Source organism: Loxodonta africana, chromosome 3 (assembly GCF_030014295.1).
Source record: "Loxodonta africana isolate mLoxAfr1 chromosome 3, mLoxAfr1.hap2, whole genome shotgun sequence".
Taxonomy (NCBI): domain Eukaryota; kingdom Metazoa; phylum Chordata; class Mammalia; order Proboscidea; family Elephantidae; genus Loxodonta; species Loxodonta africana.
This window is the reverse complement of record NC_087344.1, coordinates 314772-331389: the sequence shown is the minus strand read 5'-3', so window position 1 is coordinate 331389 and position 16618 is coordinate 314772. Positions and strand designations below refer to the sequence as shown.

The following is a 16618-nucleotide window of genomic DNA, read 5'->3' as shown; positions in this document are numbered from 1 at the left end:
TTTGTCACCCGCGGGCCCCGGACAATGGTCCTTAGGAATGTTATTTCGGGCCGGGCACGGCAGGCTTCCCAGGGTCCCACAGATGCCTCCATGGGCTGTGTAAGGGGAAACTGAGGCCCAGACTGTGACAATCCGAAGCTAAGGGGTCCCTGCTTCTCGCATGCGCCCCTGTAAGGCTGGTGGGTTTTAGATCGTGTAGGTGCCCGAGGTCATGGGGAGACCCAGAGCCCTCGTCCCCTCCCACCTGCTGTCCTGCGTGGAAGCCCAGCTCCCTGGGCTCAGGCCTCAGCTGTGTCCTGGCCCCTCCTCCCCGGCTCTGGGAAAACACATGAGGGTCTGATTCTGGGGCTGGGGGATGCTTAGTGTTAGGAATGTGCGGGGGTGGGACAAAGGCCCAGGCCCCTGTCCCTAGCTCTCCATCCTCACCCAGCTCATTCAGACAAGGAAAAGAGTGACGGCGACCCAGAGGGAGAGGAAAAGGAGAAGGGGTCCCCGGGAGCCAGGGGAGGCCCAAGCCCTGCCTCCTGGGATCCTCCTGGACCCTCTGGCTCTCATACCACTGTTTGGCCTGACACGATATTGTGCCCCTGTCAGGATGTCTGTGCCATGAGGACAGAGATTTGACCTGTCCCTGCACACAGTAGGTGCTCGACAGTGACTGACAGATGGTCGGATGAACCGCTCTCCCCCATGCCTGTACTTCTCTACATGCTGGATAGACTGAGCCAGGAGAGGCTGCCCCACATCCAGGACTCCAGGCCTCCACGCCCCCAGGCCCATGGACCCCCTAGGTGGCCACCCCACCTACCCTTGGCCAGACGGGTGGGTGGGCAGGCAACTGTCTTTCCAGGGGCGGTGATGAGCAGCTGGACGGGTGGCAGAGTGGCACCACCAGGCTGCAGCCCGCCCCAGGGCAGATGTGTGTTCTGGCTGAAGGGGGGTCTTTTATGTTCACCCCGGGAAGACGTCAGGCTGGGCAGGTCGCCAGAGCCCCAGGGCTGGATGCTGAGCCAAGAGGAAAGGCAGACGGAAGCCTAGCCTGGGGACCTGCCATGCCTGAAGCGGGGTAGACAGGGCAGCTCCTCCCCTGCCCCCCAGCCCCTGCTGCCCATCTCCCTGTCCCAAGACCACAAAGGGTGCTGGCACCAGGGGGTCCCAGCCCCTTTCTAAGCCTCAGGGTGCTTTGTCACCAGTTCCTAGATGTTCCTCTCCAACCGCAGTCCCCCTAGGCCAAGCTCCCATCAGCATTTTGGGACCGGGCCCAGCTCCCCCCTTCACGCCCACTCTAAGTGCTTGTTCTGGTCAGAGTATTCCTTGCACTTAGTCATTCATTCAGCAAACATTTATTGATCCCCAATTTTCAGGCACTGAAAGTCTCAGGTGGTGCGAGCAGTGGACATGCCCATCCGCTAACTAAAAGGTTGAAGGTTCGAGTCCACTCAGGCGCCTCAGAAGAAAGACTTGGCTATCTACTTCCCAACAATCAGCCACCGAAAACCCTGTGGAGCAGTTTTACTCCGACACACGGGGTTGCCATGAGCGGAGCCGACTGGGCTCAGGGGCAGTTGGTTTCGGTCTGGGGGTGCAGAAGCAAATCCAACAGTTCCCCCTTTGGCCTGGCAGGCCAACAGTGAGCAGGCAGAGGAGACTGTAACAGTGAACAAGTCTGGTGCTACTTAGTGAATGTGAGATTGTCTGTCTCAAGGAGCTAAGTGCTATAAATAAACTTGGAGCAGGGAAGGCGATGTTTGGAGGTCTTATGAAGAGAACCGATGTCTGAGCAAAGAGCTGAAGGCGGGGAGGGATGGTGCCATGTGGATGTCTGCAAGAAGACTGATCTGGGCAGGCGGCAAGGCCATGCAAAGGCCCTGGGGCAGGTGGTGCCTGGCTTGTTCGAGGAGCAGCAAGGAGACCCAAGCAGCCAGACCATTGGCGAGGGAGGCCCCTGGGGGTGGGTGGCAGGAGATAAGGTCAGAAGTTGGAGGCCAGAGAGTTAAGCAGGGGTGGAGTAGGGGGGGTCCCAGAGATGGTGGGGTGGAGCTAGGTTGTGTAGACAAATATAAAACTGCCAGTCAGCTCACTTCTCTAACTTGCCTAAAACCTCTCATGGCTCCTAATCCCTCCCCATGGCCATGGTGTGTCTCTACCTCCTTGCTCATGGCTCCAGGCACACACTCTCCTCTGACCCCCACATGCCAAGCTCACTCCAGCCTCAGGGCCACTGCCCTTGGGGTTCCCGCTCTCGAGCCCCTTTCACCTGGCCCCCGGCCCCCAACCTCTCCCTTGGCATCCTTCTTGGCTTCGCCAGCCAGTCCTGCACTGCCTGCTCAGTCAGGCAGGTCCAGGATGAGGGCCCCGGGGCTTACACTAGGTGAGAGCCTTGTGAGTGACAAATCCATTAGGATTCCTGGACTTTCTTTTTGGGCCCCTTGCTAGGTTCACTCTCCCCTGGGAACTTGAGGGGTAGGGATAAGGGAGAGGGTGGGCCAAAGTCTGATGGCCCCCACTTCTGGCTGTTTTCTTTCCGGGGCTCCCCCAGCCCTGTCCCCTGCTGCCATGTGACCTCCCCAACCGCTCTCTTGCTGCCCCCCCCAACTGTGGGACCTTGAGGTCACTGCCCCTGCCTTTAGACCCCCATTAAGTGGGAAGTGCTGTTTGGAATCTCAGGACCAGAGTAAGGGGCCCATTGTTGCCACAGGCAACCGCCCCTTCAGGGCCCCAGTCCTGGCAAGGGACAAGGAGAGGGAGGGAAGTCTGTGCAGACAGGACAGGCCAGGAGGAGAGGCAGTGGGGTGCTTCCAGTGGAGCCCCATGAATGAGCCCTTGTTCCATCCACCTGCCTGGCTCTGCCCACCGGAGCTGGGACTCCCAAGACCCCGCGATTCCCAGGGCAGCCCTGGGGGCAGTGTCCTCAGCACTGGCAAGATGATCTTCAATCCCGTGACTCCCCGTCTCACTCTGGGGAAACAGAGGCAGGCTTCAGAGAGCCGTACGTACTCCAGCTTACTTTGTGGGGAGCAGTGTTCACTACGGGCGGGCGTTCCTTACACCCTTGCTGAGTGAATGAGTGGACACAGAGTGCTCCTGTAGGAAAGGAGGCATGTGGTGTGCTGATCCGGTTTACCTGGAAGTTTACACACCATCACCCCTCCCCCTGGGGGGCCCTCCTGGATGAATCCGCTGAGGGGGGCTTAGGCTCTGCTTGCCTCTCCAGGACCCCCCTGAAACTCTCATGCCCCAGCTTTCTGTCTGGAGAATTCTGTGTGCTTGGCAACACCCATGGAGCCCAGGTGTCCCTGATAAATGCTAAATGCTGGGGAGACAGAGCAGGGTGGATGGATACAGCACGTGTCGCCTGTGAGGGAGAGGGCTGGGTCATGTGACCAGGAGGGGTATCACCTGTCACCTCCCCACAGGCCCTTTTACTCGCCCCCCCACCCCCAGGCTCTCTACTTTCTGCCTTCACTGGGTCAACTGTATCTGCCCCAGGGACCCTTCTGCACACTTACCCTTAGCCCTCAGCACGAGGAACCCTTCTGCCCACTCACCCTGAACCCCCAGCACCAGGGACCTTTCTGCCCACTCACCCTGAACCCCCAGCACCGGGGACCTTTCTGTCCACTCACCCTCAATTCCCAGCACCAGGGACCCTTCTGCCCACTCACCCTTAACCCCCAGCACTGGGGACCTTTCTGCCCACTCACGCTGAACCCTCAGCACCAGGGACCCTTCTGCCCACTCACCCTGAACCCCCAGCACCAGGTAAACCAGAGGTGCCCAATTCATGTCACCAAACGAGTGAACAAAGCCATGCATCACCTGGGTCGCTGGGTAAATACCTCACTGGGGTGGGTGTCCATGGGTCCTCTCAGACACAGAGAGGGGGCCAGCCTCAGTGGGGTGTGTGTCCATCCGGGACCCCAGGGCTCAGGGAGGGGGCCAACCTTGCCCAGGTATGCGCAGCTGCAGGACCTGGCCTCAGCCCACTAGTGGGCATGGGCATGGCGCCCTCTGGTGGAGGCTGCGAAGGCCTGGAGCTGCCGAACCTGTAAGCCTGGCTCTCCCCAAGGCTCTGGGAAGGGCATGAGGCTGGTGGGGTGGGTGAAACCCCACTATTGAGCAAGGCAGACAGGCTGCGGGCCCAACTTCTGAAGGGAAAATGGCAAGGGGCAGCTCTGGGGTGCTCAGGCCCCGCTGGGTCCTCATCCCCTTCTCATAGGAACTGCAGACCCCACCCCCTGCAGGGGTGACAGGAAACGGGCAGAAGGACCAGCCTGCACCCCATCTCAGAGCTCGCCTGCAGAGTCTCACACTGGCGACCCCCAGGCCAAGCGTGGGCCCCGGTCGTTGGCTTGGCTTCCTTCATGGTACCACTGAAAATCCTGGAGTTTGCCACCACTGGCGAGGGGCAGCCACTAGGAACCCTGATTTCTGGATTCTCTAAGGGAGTGGTCCACATGCCCCCCAGTCCATCCTGGTCAGCTCTCTCAGACCAGCCAAAGGCCTGGCACTTTGCTCTGGGACTGGGGTGCCTTTCCCCACCTGGGGCTCAATTTCCTTACCTATACGAGAAGGCTGGCCCTGGTTCCTAGTCCCTGCTTTTCCCCTGGGAGAAGGCCCTCCTGACCTGTTCCACTGCCCAGCCCGTGTCCTCCCACCCAAGCTCTCCAGGTTCAGCCTCCCTCTGCCCACACCTTCCTCCCTACCTCAGGGGGACTCAACCTGCCTGGTCGATTCTGGCTCATTTGGCTCTGAACACAATGTCCCAGGTGGTCAAGAGACTGCTGGGAGCCCCGCTCACTGTGCTCTGGCTCCTGGAATGTGCCCCCACCCTCATAGGCCACCCAGGCCACTGCAGCACCCTCCTCAACCATGGTGGGTGCAACCCTAGTGTCGGCCTGCAGGGGGTGGGTGTCACAGGTCGGGGGCTGCTGTCCATCCTGGGGGCACAGGGCCAACCAAACACAAGGTCTCTGGCAAGCCCCACCGCCACCCAGAGGCAGACAGGAACCAGAAAGTGAGGCGGAGTCAGTCTTTATTGGTGAACAAGGGTCAGGGTTGGGGCGGGTCGGAACTGCACTGTGGTTGAGGTGGAGAGACCCTAGCCCAGCAGCCTCCCACTGCTTGCCCAGACAATACCAGCTGAGGGGAGAGGTTGGCATGTCGGGGGCCTAGGGCTCCCCTGAGAGGGTAAGAGGCCCTAGGGCCCCACCAGACTGCCCCCTGCCCACAGAGACTCCAGGTCAGACCACAGACTAAGGCCTTTAATAGAACACACCAAGAGCAGATGTGACCAGACAGCACAGGCTTCAGACAGGCAGGACATGCGGACCACGGCCAGGGCACCCGGAGGGACTGCGCAGGGGAGCCGCCAGGGCCACCTGACGGGGTACCCCAGACCTCACTGATCCCCTTGGGTTCGCGAGAATGGAAAGAAAAGGAGAAACGACCCCAACGGAGTAGGATTGAATGGAATTCTGTATGTAGCAAACCCTAGTTTAGCTTGAAAAAAAGGAGGAAAATCAGGATACGACTTGGCTCTACAACCACTGTTCTCCCAGGCAGGTTTTCTTCGCAGGTGAGGGAATCTGGCAGACATGGGGACTGACTCAGAGAGGGAGACCCATAGGCAGGGCAGGTGTCCTGGAGGCTGCCTAGAGAGAGAAGGAGGCTCAGACCCACCCGGCGCGTCCCCCCAGGGCACCTGGACTCAGGCCTCAGGCTACAGTCATGGGCCTGGGCAGTGCAGCAGGAGCCCTGTAAGGCCCTCCCCGCCTGGGCGCCCCGTGGCCCACCTGCACTCAGTTGGCATTCCTCTGACGGACGTGCTTGTCCTTGTCATTCACGTGGTGACTGCTGCTCTTCCTGGGGGGTAACGGGGACCATCAGTGTGCGGGCCGGCCCCTGAAGCCCCTAAATCACCACACTCCCCAAGAGGATCTGAGTTTGTCTCCACGTGCTCCTCAGCCAGGGCCCCCCAAGAAAGGAGGACAGGCATGTGCACCTGTGGCCTCTGGGTGGTGCCCAGCACACACTGGAGACGAGGTTCGCCAAGTGTTGGGTCTGCACTGGGGGCAGGACCCTGAGGCGTGGCAGCTCACCCCTCGGCCCAGGTAACCCTGCTGCCCTCCCTCCAGGCAAGGCCAGAACTCACAGTGGTGCGGAGCCCATGTCTTCATCTGTGTAGACACAGCGGTGGGGCGGTGGACATGGAAGAGAGAAGAATACGTCAGTAATGCCCCAGCTCAAGTGCAGAGACCATGTCCACACATCTGCGCTGGCCCCTCGCTTCCACCACAGATGCACTCTGCTTTGGCCAGGAGCCTGGCCGCAGCCCAGCTCCTCCCTGGGGACTCAACCCCACCTCACGGCAGATAACCCACGAGGCCGGCCTGCAGAAGATGTCCCAGGACCCACACATGGCGCCCCCTGCCGACAAGGGGCATGCAGACGCACAGACAGACAGGAGATGGCCTCCCGAGCTCCGCGTCATGCAGGTCACAGGCTGGCGGTGGCCACAGCCCTGGGACCCAAGCAGCTGGACTAAGTGCAGAGGGGGCCACTTACCGTGGAGGACGCCAGCTTGCAGCCAGCACGGAAGGAGAAAAGGGCAGTGAGCACGGGCACACCTGCTTCCACTACAGGGGGACTCCTAGACCGCCCACCCACACCCTTCTCACCGAGCACCCCCAGCCCTGTCCGACCCTGGGCCTCACCGTCCAGGACCTCCTCGGGCTTCCGTCGTTTCTCGTAAATGAAGATGATGGTGACCAGCACAAGGACCTCGGCCACAATGCCCAGGAACGGCCAGAGGGCAGCCAGGCGACTACGCACCCGCAGAGTCATGGTGGCATAGCCGGTGCCCTCGGTGTTGGTGCCGTTGCACACGTATGTGCCGGGGTCGGTGCTCATGTCCAGATTCATGATATGCAGTTCTGACCGCTTCTCTGAGGAGCTCACCACAAACCTGCTCTGGGAGCCGTTCACGATAACCTGGGGCAGGGGGCCGAGGGTGAGGGCGACTGTGGGGGGCGTGACCCAGAAGTGAGGGGGGCCCAGGGTGAGGAGGGCAGCTGGGAGTGATGGTGAGTCTGTGCGGGGGAAGGGCCAGGAGTGAGAGGGAGAGACACGGGGTCGGGGGGGACCGATACAACCCAGGAGTGGGAGGTGACCGTGTGGGGAGGACCATGGGGGGCACAGGGAAGGGGCCCGGGGTACCCACCTGCTCCTGGGTTTCAGTCTTCTTGAACCAGACCCAATCGGTGATGGGCGGGAAGGAGTCTGACCTGCACTTGAGCACGATGGTCTCCCCCTCGTTGGCGTGCTCCGACTTCCTCACAGCTGTGACCCTCGGGGGGCCTGAGTGGCGGGGACAGGGCCTGAGCTTCAGTCCTGCAGGAAACTGACTCCCAGTGTCCCAAGCCCCACACCCTCATTGGGCCCCAGGAGAACTCACCGCTCACAGTGATGCTGGCCCTGCCCACGACCTCAGGTAGGAAGATGCAGGCATATTCACCGGTCCTGTCGTCTGAGTCCAACCTGCAACCAGGCGCCATGAGTGGGCGAGGAGCCACGAGCACCACACACCACACTGCGGAGTGTCCTGCCTGCCCCATCACAGGAGGTCCCCACCCGCCCCCACCCGACAGACACGCCCCGGGTGTGAACCACAGCCTGCTTCTAACTTCTGCCCGAGTTGAACTGCCAACCGACCACGGGAGAGGCTGATGCAGGAGAGGGACCCACTCAAACTCAGTCTTCAGGCTGGGTAGTGCGTCCTCCTTGAGCACCTTGTCCCCCCGCATCCAGCGGTGGCCCTCGATGGCCGTGACGCTGTGGTTCAGGAAGCAGGTCAGGAGCGTCTTGGAGTCGACGTCTTTCACAGAAGTTGAGACATTGCCCTCTGCAAAGCCGCACACGAGAGATAGGTTAGCATAGAGTTTGGGGAGGGTACTGCAAGGGCTGCAGGAGCGCTCCCCCCACATGCTGAGACTCTAACCACCTCCCACACACACACTGAGACCCTAACCGCCCCCCACAGGCTGAGACCCTAACGTCCCCCCAACAGGCTGAGACCCTAACCACCCCCTACACGCTGAGACCCTAACCACTCCCCACACGCTGAGACCCTAACCACTCCCCACACGCTGAGACCCTAACCGCCCCCCACATGCTGAGACCCTAACCGCCCCCCCACACGCTGAGACCCTAACCGGCCCCCCCGCCACAGGCTGAGACCCTAACCGCCCCCCCACAGGCTGAGACCCTAACGTCCCCTCAACAGGCTAAGACCCTAACTGTCCCCCCTAAACATGCTGAGACCCTAACTGCCCAGCCAACAATCCACAGTCCCTAGGCTGGAGGCCCAGGCCAGCTTGGGGACAGAGGACCCACCCCAAATGCCCTTCCCAGTCACTGCACCTCTCAGGCGGGGTCTGACTCACTCTCCACCCATGGAAACAGGGGCTGTGTGTCTCGTATGAACAGAGCCCCAGCCTGAAGTCCAACCACCCCCAAGGCCCCCAGCAGCTTCACACTGTTCCCCACTTGCTGGGGCATGTATGGTGACGCCTGTCCTGTCGTGACCCACCCCAAGGCCCAGACAAGCTGTGAGCTGTAGTGCAGAAGCAGCTGGTAACTTCCAGCCACAGTGAATCTCCAGCTAGCCTAGGAGATTCTCTTCAGGGGCCGAGTTTTGAGAGCAATTTGGAATTACAAGTTGAGAAGCACACTGAGGGTTCCAGAAGGCCTCAAAGTTGAGCCTGAGCCAAGTGGTGGTGGGGTGTCCCTAAGCTCAGAGCGTGGACACCCAGCTCCCCTCCAGAATCATGGACACCAAGACCCGCCACTCCACAGGGTGCAGTGAGGGAGGCAGTAGATGTAAGGCTGGAGGAGGGCTGAAGGGATGGAGCCGAGGACGGGATGGAGCCGGAGCCAAGTAGGACGTGGAGCCAGGAGAGGCGGGACGAGAACAATGCTCTATGTGCAGGGTGGGGCTGGGAGCCTGGGTGTGATCTGCCAAGCCGGGGGGTGGGGGTGGGGTACAGGCTAAGGGACTCAGAGGGACTTGGAGAGAAGGGCCAGGCGGCTGGGACGGGCCAGGGTCTGTGTGCCGCCACTCACGTTCACGGAACAGCACGCTGGCCTGGGCGTGGACCCAGCGGATGCGGGGTGCCCGGGTCAGGTGGTTACGGTCAGGGTCGTTGCTGGCCCGGCACTCATAAGTGCCTACATCGTCCACAGTAAGGCCGGCAATGGACAGGGTGCTGGCCGCATGCTGGCGGTAGGTGGTGTGGATGTGGACACGGTCCTGCCGGGCGCCATCCCAGAGCTGGGCGCAGGGCGTGTCGGGTGCAGGCCCCTGGAACCACCACTGGATCTCAGGGACAGGGTTGCCCACAGCCTCACAGTGCAGCTCCACGTGGTCCCCTGGCCCACGCTCCTGGGACAGCGGTGACCACAGGAAGCCAGCTGTGCAGCAGGCGGGGTAGGCACCAGCGTTAGTGCAAGGGGAGCCGATGGAGAAAAAAAGCAAGTTAGTAGATTCCGCATCACCCTACTGAGCGCACCAGGTGGCAAGAGGAGCCGTTCAGAGGCTGGGCACCAGACACCAGGTCTAGAGGAGCACCCACCAGGACGGTATGACCCTGAAGGACCGGAGGCCCCCAGAGGGCACAGTGACCTCCAACGGGAGAGCCACACACACACACTTGGGGGTTGCGCGGAGCCACGAGGGGGCCTGAGCTGCAGCCCCAGATGATTGGCCACGAGGAAGCACTGAAGCTACTACCCCCCCAAGGCAGCGCTCTGGCTCACACCCCATCCCTCCAGGAGAAACACATCCTGACAAAACAGAAAAGACCCCCTGCAGGGCAGGGTTACCCACGGAGAAGTGGGCTGAAGCTCACACCCCACAACCCAGAAAGACAGAAGTCTTTCTGCCGGAAGACATCACAGCTGGGCTGCTTTCTAGAGTACTCCATGGCTGTGATGTTGGCTCCCACCCCGACAGGTCACGGCGGACTGGCCCTACCCAGGGAGTCACCTGGCCATTGATGGGGCAGCCAGGCCAGACCCTCCGCCCCACCTCTGGTCACCTGCAGGTGCCTCCTTTAAACAAAAACAGAGAATAGAACGTCTCAAAATCCCCAGCTGATGCAGGTGAAGCGTGAAGCCCAGCAGAAGCATCCTGACAGCTCCCGGCGGTGCTGTCTGCGTTGGGCAGAGGGACAGGTCCTCACACAGGTGTGTTTTCCTCCCCCACAGGCCCCCACCACGAATGTGTCGTGCAGTCCCTGAATACTGCTGAGGGACACACACACGTATGCACACACACAGCCCCAGTTCCAAGGCAGTGGTGAGAAGAGCCAAGTGGTCCCCCACGAGGCAGCCCAAGGCAGGCAAGGCGACTGTCCTCGGCAGAGAGCCACCTCTGGTCTCCTGAGCTTCTCAGAGAGAATCAGGCCTCCCCAGTTGCGAAACCAGCAGCTGAGTACAGGTCAGGGCAGGGCTGGAACAGCGCAGGAAGTGGAGTCTGAGGTCCCCCCACTCCCCGCGGGCTTCTCTACCTTTACAGCTGTTCTCACCACCCAGGGCTGCTAGAAAAGAGGCCTGGCGGGGGGCGGGGGGGGGAGAGTCTGTTCCCTCTGGGTTTGTGAAGGGGTGAGTGTGGACTACCCCCACCCCCATCTATCAGCACCAGGGGGGCAGCATCCATGGGCCACATCCCAGAGACCTGGGGCTGCTCCGAACAAGGTGGATGTTGCCCCCAAGGGGCAGAAGTAGGCTCTGGGGGATAAAAACCCCTAGTGTCAAGGCCACTCTCACGAGGCAGTGAGGATCACACATGATGTTAATTTTCAGTGTGGGACAATTAGTAAAAAATGTCTCAAAAGGCCCCTTACTGGGCAAGAACTGAAAAAAGCAGAAAAGCCTCCCCCACTTCTGCAGGAGGTTTAGGATTGGATCCCGCCTGGCCCCCAGGGTTCACAGGAGGCCCCCAAGAGCACTCAAGACCTCAGGAAGCCCTGACCCCCTGCTCCTAGAAAAGTCAAAGCTGATGCTGGCCACGTGATCTGCAGCCTGTGATCTCAAGTAAAGTCACCTTCATCTAAAAACAGCCACTCCCTCCTGCTTCCCTCTGGGCTGGGGGCCAGCCTCGGGCCTGGAGGTAAACAAGCTGCCCAGGCCTGCAGGGGAGGCGCCCCGCCCAGGTGGAGCAGACAGCAGGGCTGCGGGGCACTGTCTGCCATCTGTGGGTCCCCCGGCCCCAGATTTCCCCAGTGGGAGAGAAGAGCAGGGCTGTCAGCATGAGAAAGGAAAATGAACCAAGTCTGCCCGGCAACTCCACTCTACTCCTGCTCAGCTCAGACCACCGCCTGCCCGGGAGAGAGTGTGGCGCTCAGCATTAGTTCGAGGTGAGACGTGTGTTGAGCTTGAACCCAGATAAGGATGCGGCCCCAACACCAGGTGGCTTCTAAAGGTCCCCTGCCAGCAACAGCCTATCTGCCGCCCCCTGGCATATCTGTGTCTCAGCATCTCAGTTAACAGCTGCGTGATTAGAAAAGCGAAGACCAAACAGTCTTGAAGTTGGTCAGGAGCTCCCACCCACTGTGCCCACTGCCAGAATGATGCCCCCACCTCTCCCAAGCGTGGATTCCAGCCCTCACGTCTGCACTCTGTCCCCTATGTGCGTGTGGGCACCGTAAATCTTTAACCCAAAACCAAACGTGGAGTCCAGATACAGGAAAGGAACAACCCTATGAAGCAAGAGAACCCTTCTTGTGTTTCCCCTCAGACCATTCTTCCCACTTCAGCAAACTGTACTGGAAATCCACCACCATTGAATCTTTTAAAAAACTACTCTGGACATTTCCTACCCTGAACTTTGGGGCCAAGGCAACCTCGTCATGACCTTGGAGTATCTTCCCTCCCTCCTGGGCCTCAGTTTCCCCAGCTGTAGGAGCAGGTGCGGACTAGAGCCCAGCAGCAGGCCCCAGGTGGCACAGGGGACAGTGCACACCACAGCAAGGCTGAGGCCCAAATCCCATCGGGAATGATAATCCCCCCACCCAGGAAGCTGACCCATTTTTGAGCCATTTCACGTGCACCTGTATTCACATCAGTGTGAGAATGACAGGAGCCCATTTTCCAGAAGAAAAAGCCCAAGCTGCCCAGGACATACTGGGACCACAGCCATGGATCCGAGTTCAGGGGAGGTGGGTCTTTCTGCTGCACCCCTACCCTAAAACAGGCCCCAGGCAGGGGGTGACACCGAGACCCAGTCTCAGGTCGCACTCCAGGCCCTGCAGGCTCCAAGGGGCTCCCGGGACGAATGAGACGAGACCGAGGCCAGGCCCAGACTCCGACCCCGCAGTTCTGGCCCAAAGGGGAGGACGCTCAAGGACCCAGGCCCCGGTCTCCCTCTCTCTGGTCCAGCCGCTCCTGCTGGAAGCGGCGGCAGGCGGCCCACCTCTGGAGCCCACCCCATATGCCCTCATCCAGGGCCAGTCCCCTCCCGGAGGCTCCAGCCCGGGGGCCCGAACAGCAGCTTGGGGACTGCACCTCCAGCACCGCCCCGGGCCAGGCGCCCCAGGTGCTCCCCCCAAGCTCGGGGGCTTCGCTCCCAGGCCCCGATGAGAAGCCCACCCGCCGCGAGCCCCGGCCGCGGGCTTCAGCCAGGCCTGTCCGGAGCGCCCCGGGAGCCCCCAGCGCGCGGCCTCACCGCCACTCCGCCCTGCCGCCCCCGGCGCCCCGCACCCGCACCGGCGCCCCGCACCCCGCACCGGCGCCCCGCACCCGCACCGGCGCCCCGGACCCCGCACCGGCGCCCCGCACCCGCACCGGCGCCCCGCACCCGCACCGGCGCCCCGCACCCGCACCGGCGCCCCGCACCCGCACCGGCGCCCGGACCCCGCACCGGCGCCCCGGACCCCGCACCGGCGCCCCGCACCCGCACCGGCGCCCGGACCCCGCACCGGCGCCCCGCACCCGCACCGGCGCCCCGCACCCGCACCGGCGCCCCGCACCCGCGGCCTCCATGCCGGGCCCCCTTCGGGCGCCGCGACCCCGGCCCGGTCCTCACCAGCCCCGGAGGCGCCCTCGACGCCCAGGAGCGCGGCCACCAGCACCACGAGCAGCACGGCCGCCATGTCGCCTCGTCCGTCCTCCGCCGCCGCCGCCAACTGCCGCCGCCAACTGCCGCCACCCGTCGCCGCCGCCGCCGCCCGCGGCCGCAATAAGAACCGGCAGAGGCCGCGGGCACGCGCGCGCAGGGCGGCGTCCGGGGCGCGCGCACGCAGGGCACGCCGGCCGGTCCGTTTGCGCACGCGCGGGGGCGCACGTACGCACGCGCTGACTCAGACCGGTTAGCGCTAAGGGCATCCGGGCGGCGGCACCAGGCAAGTGTCCGCGGCGAGCCACGCCTCCTGGCCTCCTGGCCCCGGCCCCGGCGTTGCTAGGAAACGCGGGCGGGGCCGGCGAGGACCCGGCTGGGAGGCCGTTTCCCGCCCTGGCTTCTCGGAGAGTCTGTGGGCCGCGTCCGTTCGTCCTTCCGGCAGCGAGTCTTTGGAAAAGCTCTTAGTGAGGCTACAGGGTGCCAGCTGTGACCAGGTGGGATGCGAACCCCTGGCTTGATGCTACCAGCTTAGCAAATAAAAATACCGGACAGCAGTTAAATTTCAGATAGAGAACAAATAATTTTGTAGTGTTTAAGTGTCCCGTGCAATATTTGGACATAGTTATTTAAAAAAAAAAAAAAAACCTATTTGTGTTTCTCTGAAATTGCAGCTTCACTGGTCGACCTCCATTTTGTCTGGCAACTCTGCCCTGGGGCCTGTGTTTTTACTACACACACTGACGCGAACGATGAATGCCGTGTGGGGTGTTCGCCTCAGAAATTACTCAACACTCGGATTTGACTCGCATAAACTCGTTTCGTTTACCGCAGGGGGGTCCTGCCAAACAAAGCACGCAACAAGGCCCCCGCCCGTAGAGCCAGAGAATCAGGCAACAGCCACCGTTATCTCCGTGGTGAGAGCCCGTGGTGAGAGCTCCGTGGTGGGAGCCCCGTGGTGGGAGCCCCGTGGTGGGAGCCCCGTGGTGGGAGCCCGTGGTGGGAGCCCGTGGTGGGAGCCCCGTGGTGGGAGCCCCGTGGTGGGAGCCCCGTGGTGGGAGCCCCGTGGTGGGAGCCCCGTGGTGGGAGCCCCGTGGTGGGAGCCCGTGGTGGGAGCCCCGTGGTGGGAGGCCCGTGGTGGGAGGCCCGTGGTGGGAGCCCCGTGGTGGGAGCCCCGTGGTGGGAGCTCCGTGGTGAGAGCCCGTGGTGAGAGCTCCGTGGTGAGAGACTCCAGGCGTTTTCTCTGAGGAGTGGTCTCGGGAGGAAGGCTCGACCACGGGTGGGGTCCCTCACAGCTGGGCGCGAGGTTGGCAGCAGCGAGGAGCTCCCATCTCTGCCTTCTCAGCGGGTCGGCGGAAGTTCAGGGTTTACATACAAATGGCTCGCCTTGGCCTCACAGGATGGGCCCACGGTGACATCAAAGACTAGTTGGTAACGTCTTCTCTGCAGAGTTAGAGGTTAGCCGAATGTCTCGTCTTTTCTTCAGGGTTAGAGATGAGGAAGTTGTTTAGATTTATATCTCAAGACTAGTTTCTGAAGCTTGCTATGCCGTTTGCTTTCGTCGCAGCATGCCAGGTTTAAGTCAACTTTATGGTTATTCACGCTCTTCACCCACTTCACTTGCTTCTATTTGTCAGTTAGGAATTTCTAAATCACTTTCTAATGATTTACAGTTAATGGTTAGAGAAGCCTACAAAGGCAGACGTATTTCTATTTCTAAATTCATATTATGAGTACATATATATATGTATATATGCAAGGATAGGAGTGACTTAGACTAAATATGATTGGAAAGCATTACAGAAACATACAGAACAATAAAGTAATTTCAAATGCTGATAAATGCAAATGTAAAAAACATCGCTGTTGAGTCGATTCCAACTCATGGCAGTAGCCCAGTGCGGCAGAGTAGAAACTGTATGTGCTCTGTAGGGTTTTCTTTCTTTTTTTGCTTAAACAAGCAGGAATTTATTTTCTAACACTTAGGCTGGAAGTCTGAATTCAGGGTTTTGGCTCTCGGGGAAGGCTTTCCCTCTCTGTTGGCCCTGGAGGAAGGTCCTTACCTCTTTTCAGTTTCTGTTCCTCCGTGATCTTCCTGTGACTTGGTACCTGTCTTCCCCCATCTCTCTCCTCAGCTTGCTTCCTTAATCTGCTCTTTTATGTCTCAAGAGAGATTGATGTAAGACACACCCAACACTAACACTTCCTCATTAACGTGACAAAGAAAAGCACTTCCCAAATGGGACTATAAGGACACATAGGGTTTTCAGTGACTGATTTTTTTTTGGAAGTAGATTGCCAGGCCTTTCTTTCCAGGCACCTCTGGATGGACTCAAACCTCCAGCCTTTCAGTTAGCTGCCAAGCACATTTACTGTTTATACCACCAGGGGATCAAAGACCTAAATATAAGTACTGAACTAGAAAACTCTTAGAAGAAGAAAAAAAAAACAGAAAATTTTAATTTTTTTCTAAGAAAACATGGGGATAAATCTTTGTGACCTTAGATTAGGCAATGGTTTCTTAGACATGACACCAGAAGCACAAGAAACCAAAGAAAAAGTAGATAAGTTGGACCCCATCCAAACTTCTGTGCTTCAAAGGAAACCACCAAGAAAGTGCAAAGACAACCCATCAAATAGGAGAAAGTATTTGCAAATCATATGTCTGATAAAGGACTTATACCTGGGATCTATAAAGGACTCTTACAAGCTTATAATAAAAAGACAAACAATACAAAATCACCAAAGACCCGAATAGCCAGTTTTCCTAAGAAGATGTACAAAAGGCTGATAAGCATAGGAAAAGGTGCTTAACATCATTAGTCATCGCCAAGGGCCCCTTCACCCACACTGGGATGGCTATTATAAACAGACAGATGATAACAAGTGTTGGCAAGGACGTGGGAAGACAGGCATCCTCATCCATTGCTCATGGGAATGTAAAATGGTGTAGCTGCTGTGGAAAACAGTTTGGCGGCTCCACAAAAACTCAAACGTAAAACTGATGTGACCAGCAATTCCACTCCGAGCTATATATAAAAAATATATATATATACATACAGACGTATAATGTGGAGAAAGGGGACAGCCCAAGTGTCCATCTGCAGCTGAATAGATATATACAATGTGGTCCGTCCACACAACGGATTATCAGCCATAAAGAGGAAAGAAGTACTGATACCTGCCATAACGTGGATGGACCTCACAAACATGATACTCAGTGAAAGAAGTTAGACACAAAAGACCACATATTGTCTGATTCCATTTTGATATGAAATGTCCAGAATAGGCAAATCCATAGAGATGAAAGTGGATTAGCAGTTTCCAGGGACCAGGGGAGGAGGGATGGGGAGTGACTTTTAATGGGTTAAGGGTACCCTTTTGGGGTGGTGAGAAGGTTCAGGAACCAGGCAAAGGTTTTGGTTGCACAGCATTGTGAATGCCCTAAAAACCGCTGAGCTGTGCACTTTAAATGGGTGAAGAGCCTGGTGAGCAAATTACATC

The 16618-nt window shown here is 59.4% G+C and overlaps 1 protein-coding gene across 2 annotated transcripts; it reads right to left on the bottom strand.

Moving 5' to 3' along the window:
* Window positions 1-5018: 5018 nt before the first annotated feature.
* BSG (basigin (Ok blood group)) lies at window positions 5019-13219 on the bottom strand. Of its 2 annotated transcripts, XM_064280027.1 has the most exons (9): window positions 13085-13166; window positions 9124-9471; window positions 7747-7903; window positions 7457-7539; window positions 7223-7359; window positions 6717-6993; window positions 6155-6179; window positions 5796-5865; window positions 5019-5654 (listed from the first exon to the last, which is right to left on the bottom strand). In XM_064280027.1, the coding sequence occupies exons 1-8, from the start codon at window positions 13149-13151 to the stop codon at window positions 5802-5804; spliced, it is 1158 nt and encodes a 385-aa protein (XP_064136097.1). In that variant the 5' UTR covers window positions 13152-13166; the 3' UTR covers window positions 5019-5654; window positions 5796-5801. The 2 variants fall into 2 exon arrangements, with proteins under 2 accessions (XP_064136097.1, XP_064136096.1); XM_064280026.1 differs by lacking the exon at window positions 9124-9471 and having other exon boundaries at window positions 13085-13219.
* Between the last annotated feature and the right edge of the window lie 3399 nt (window positions 13220-16618).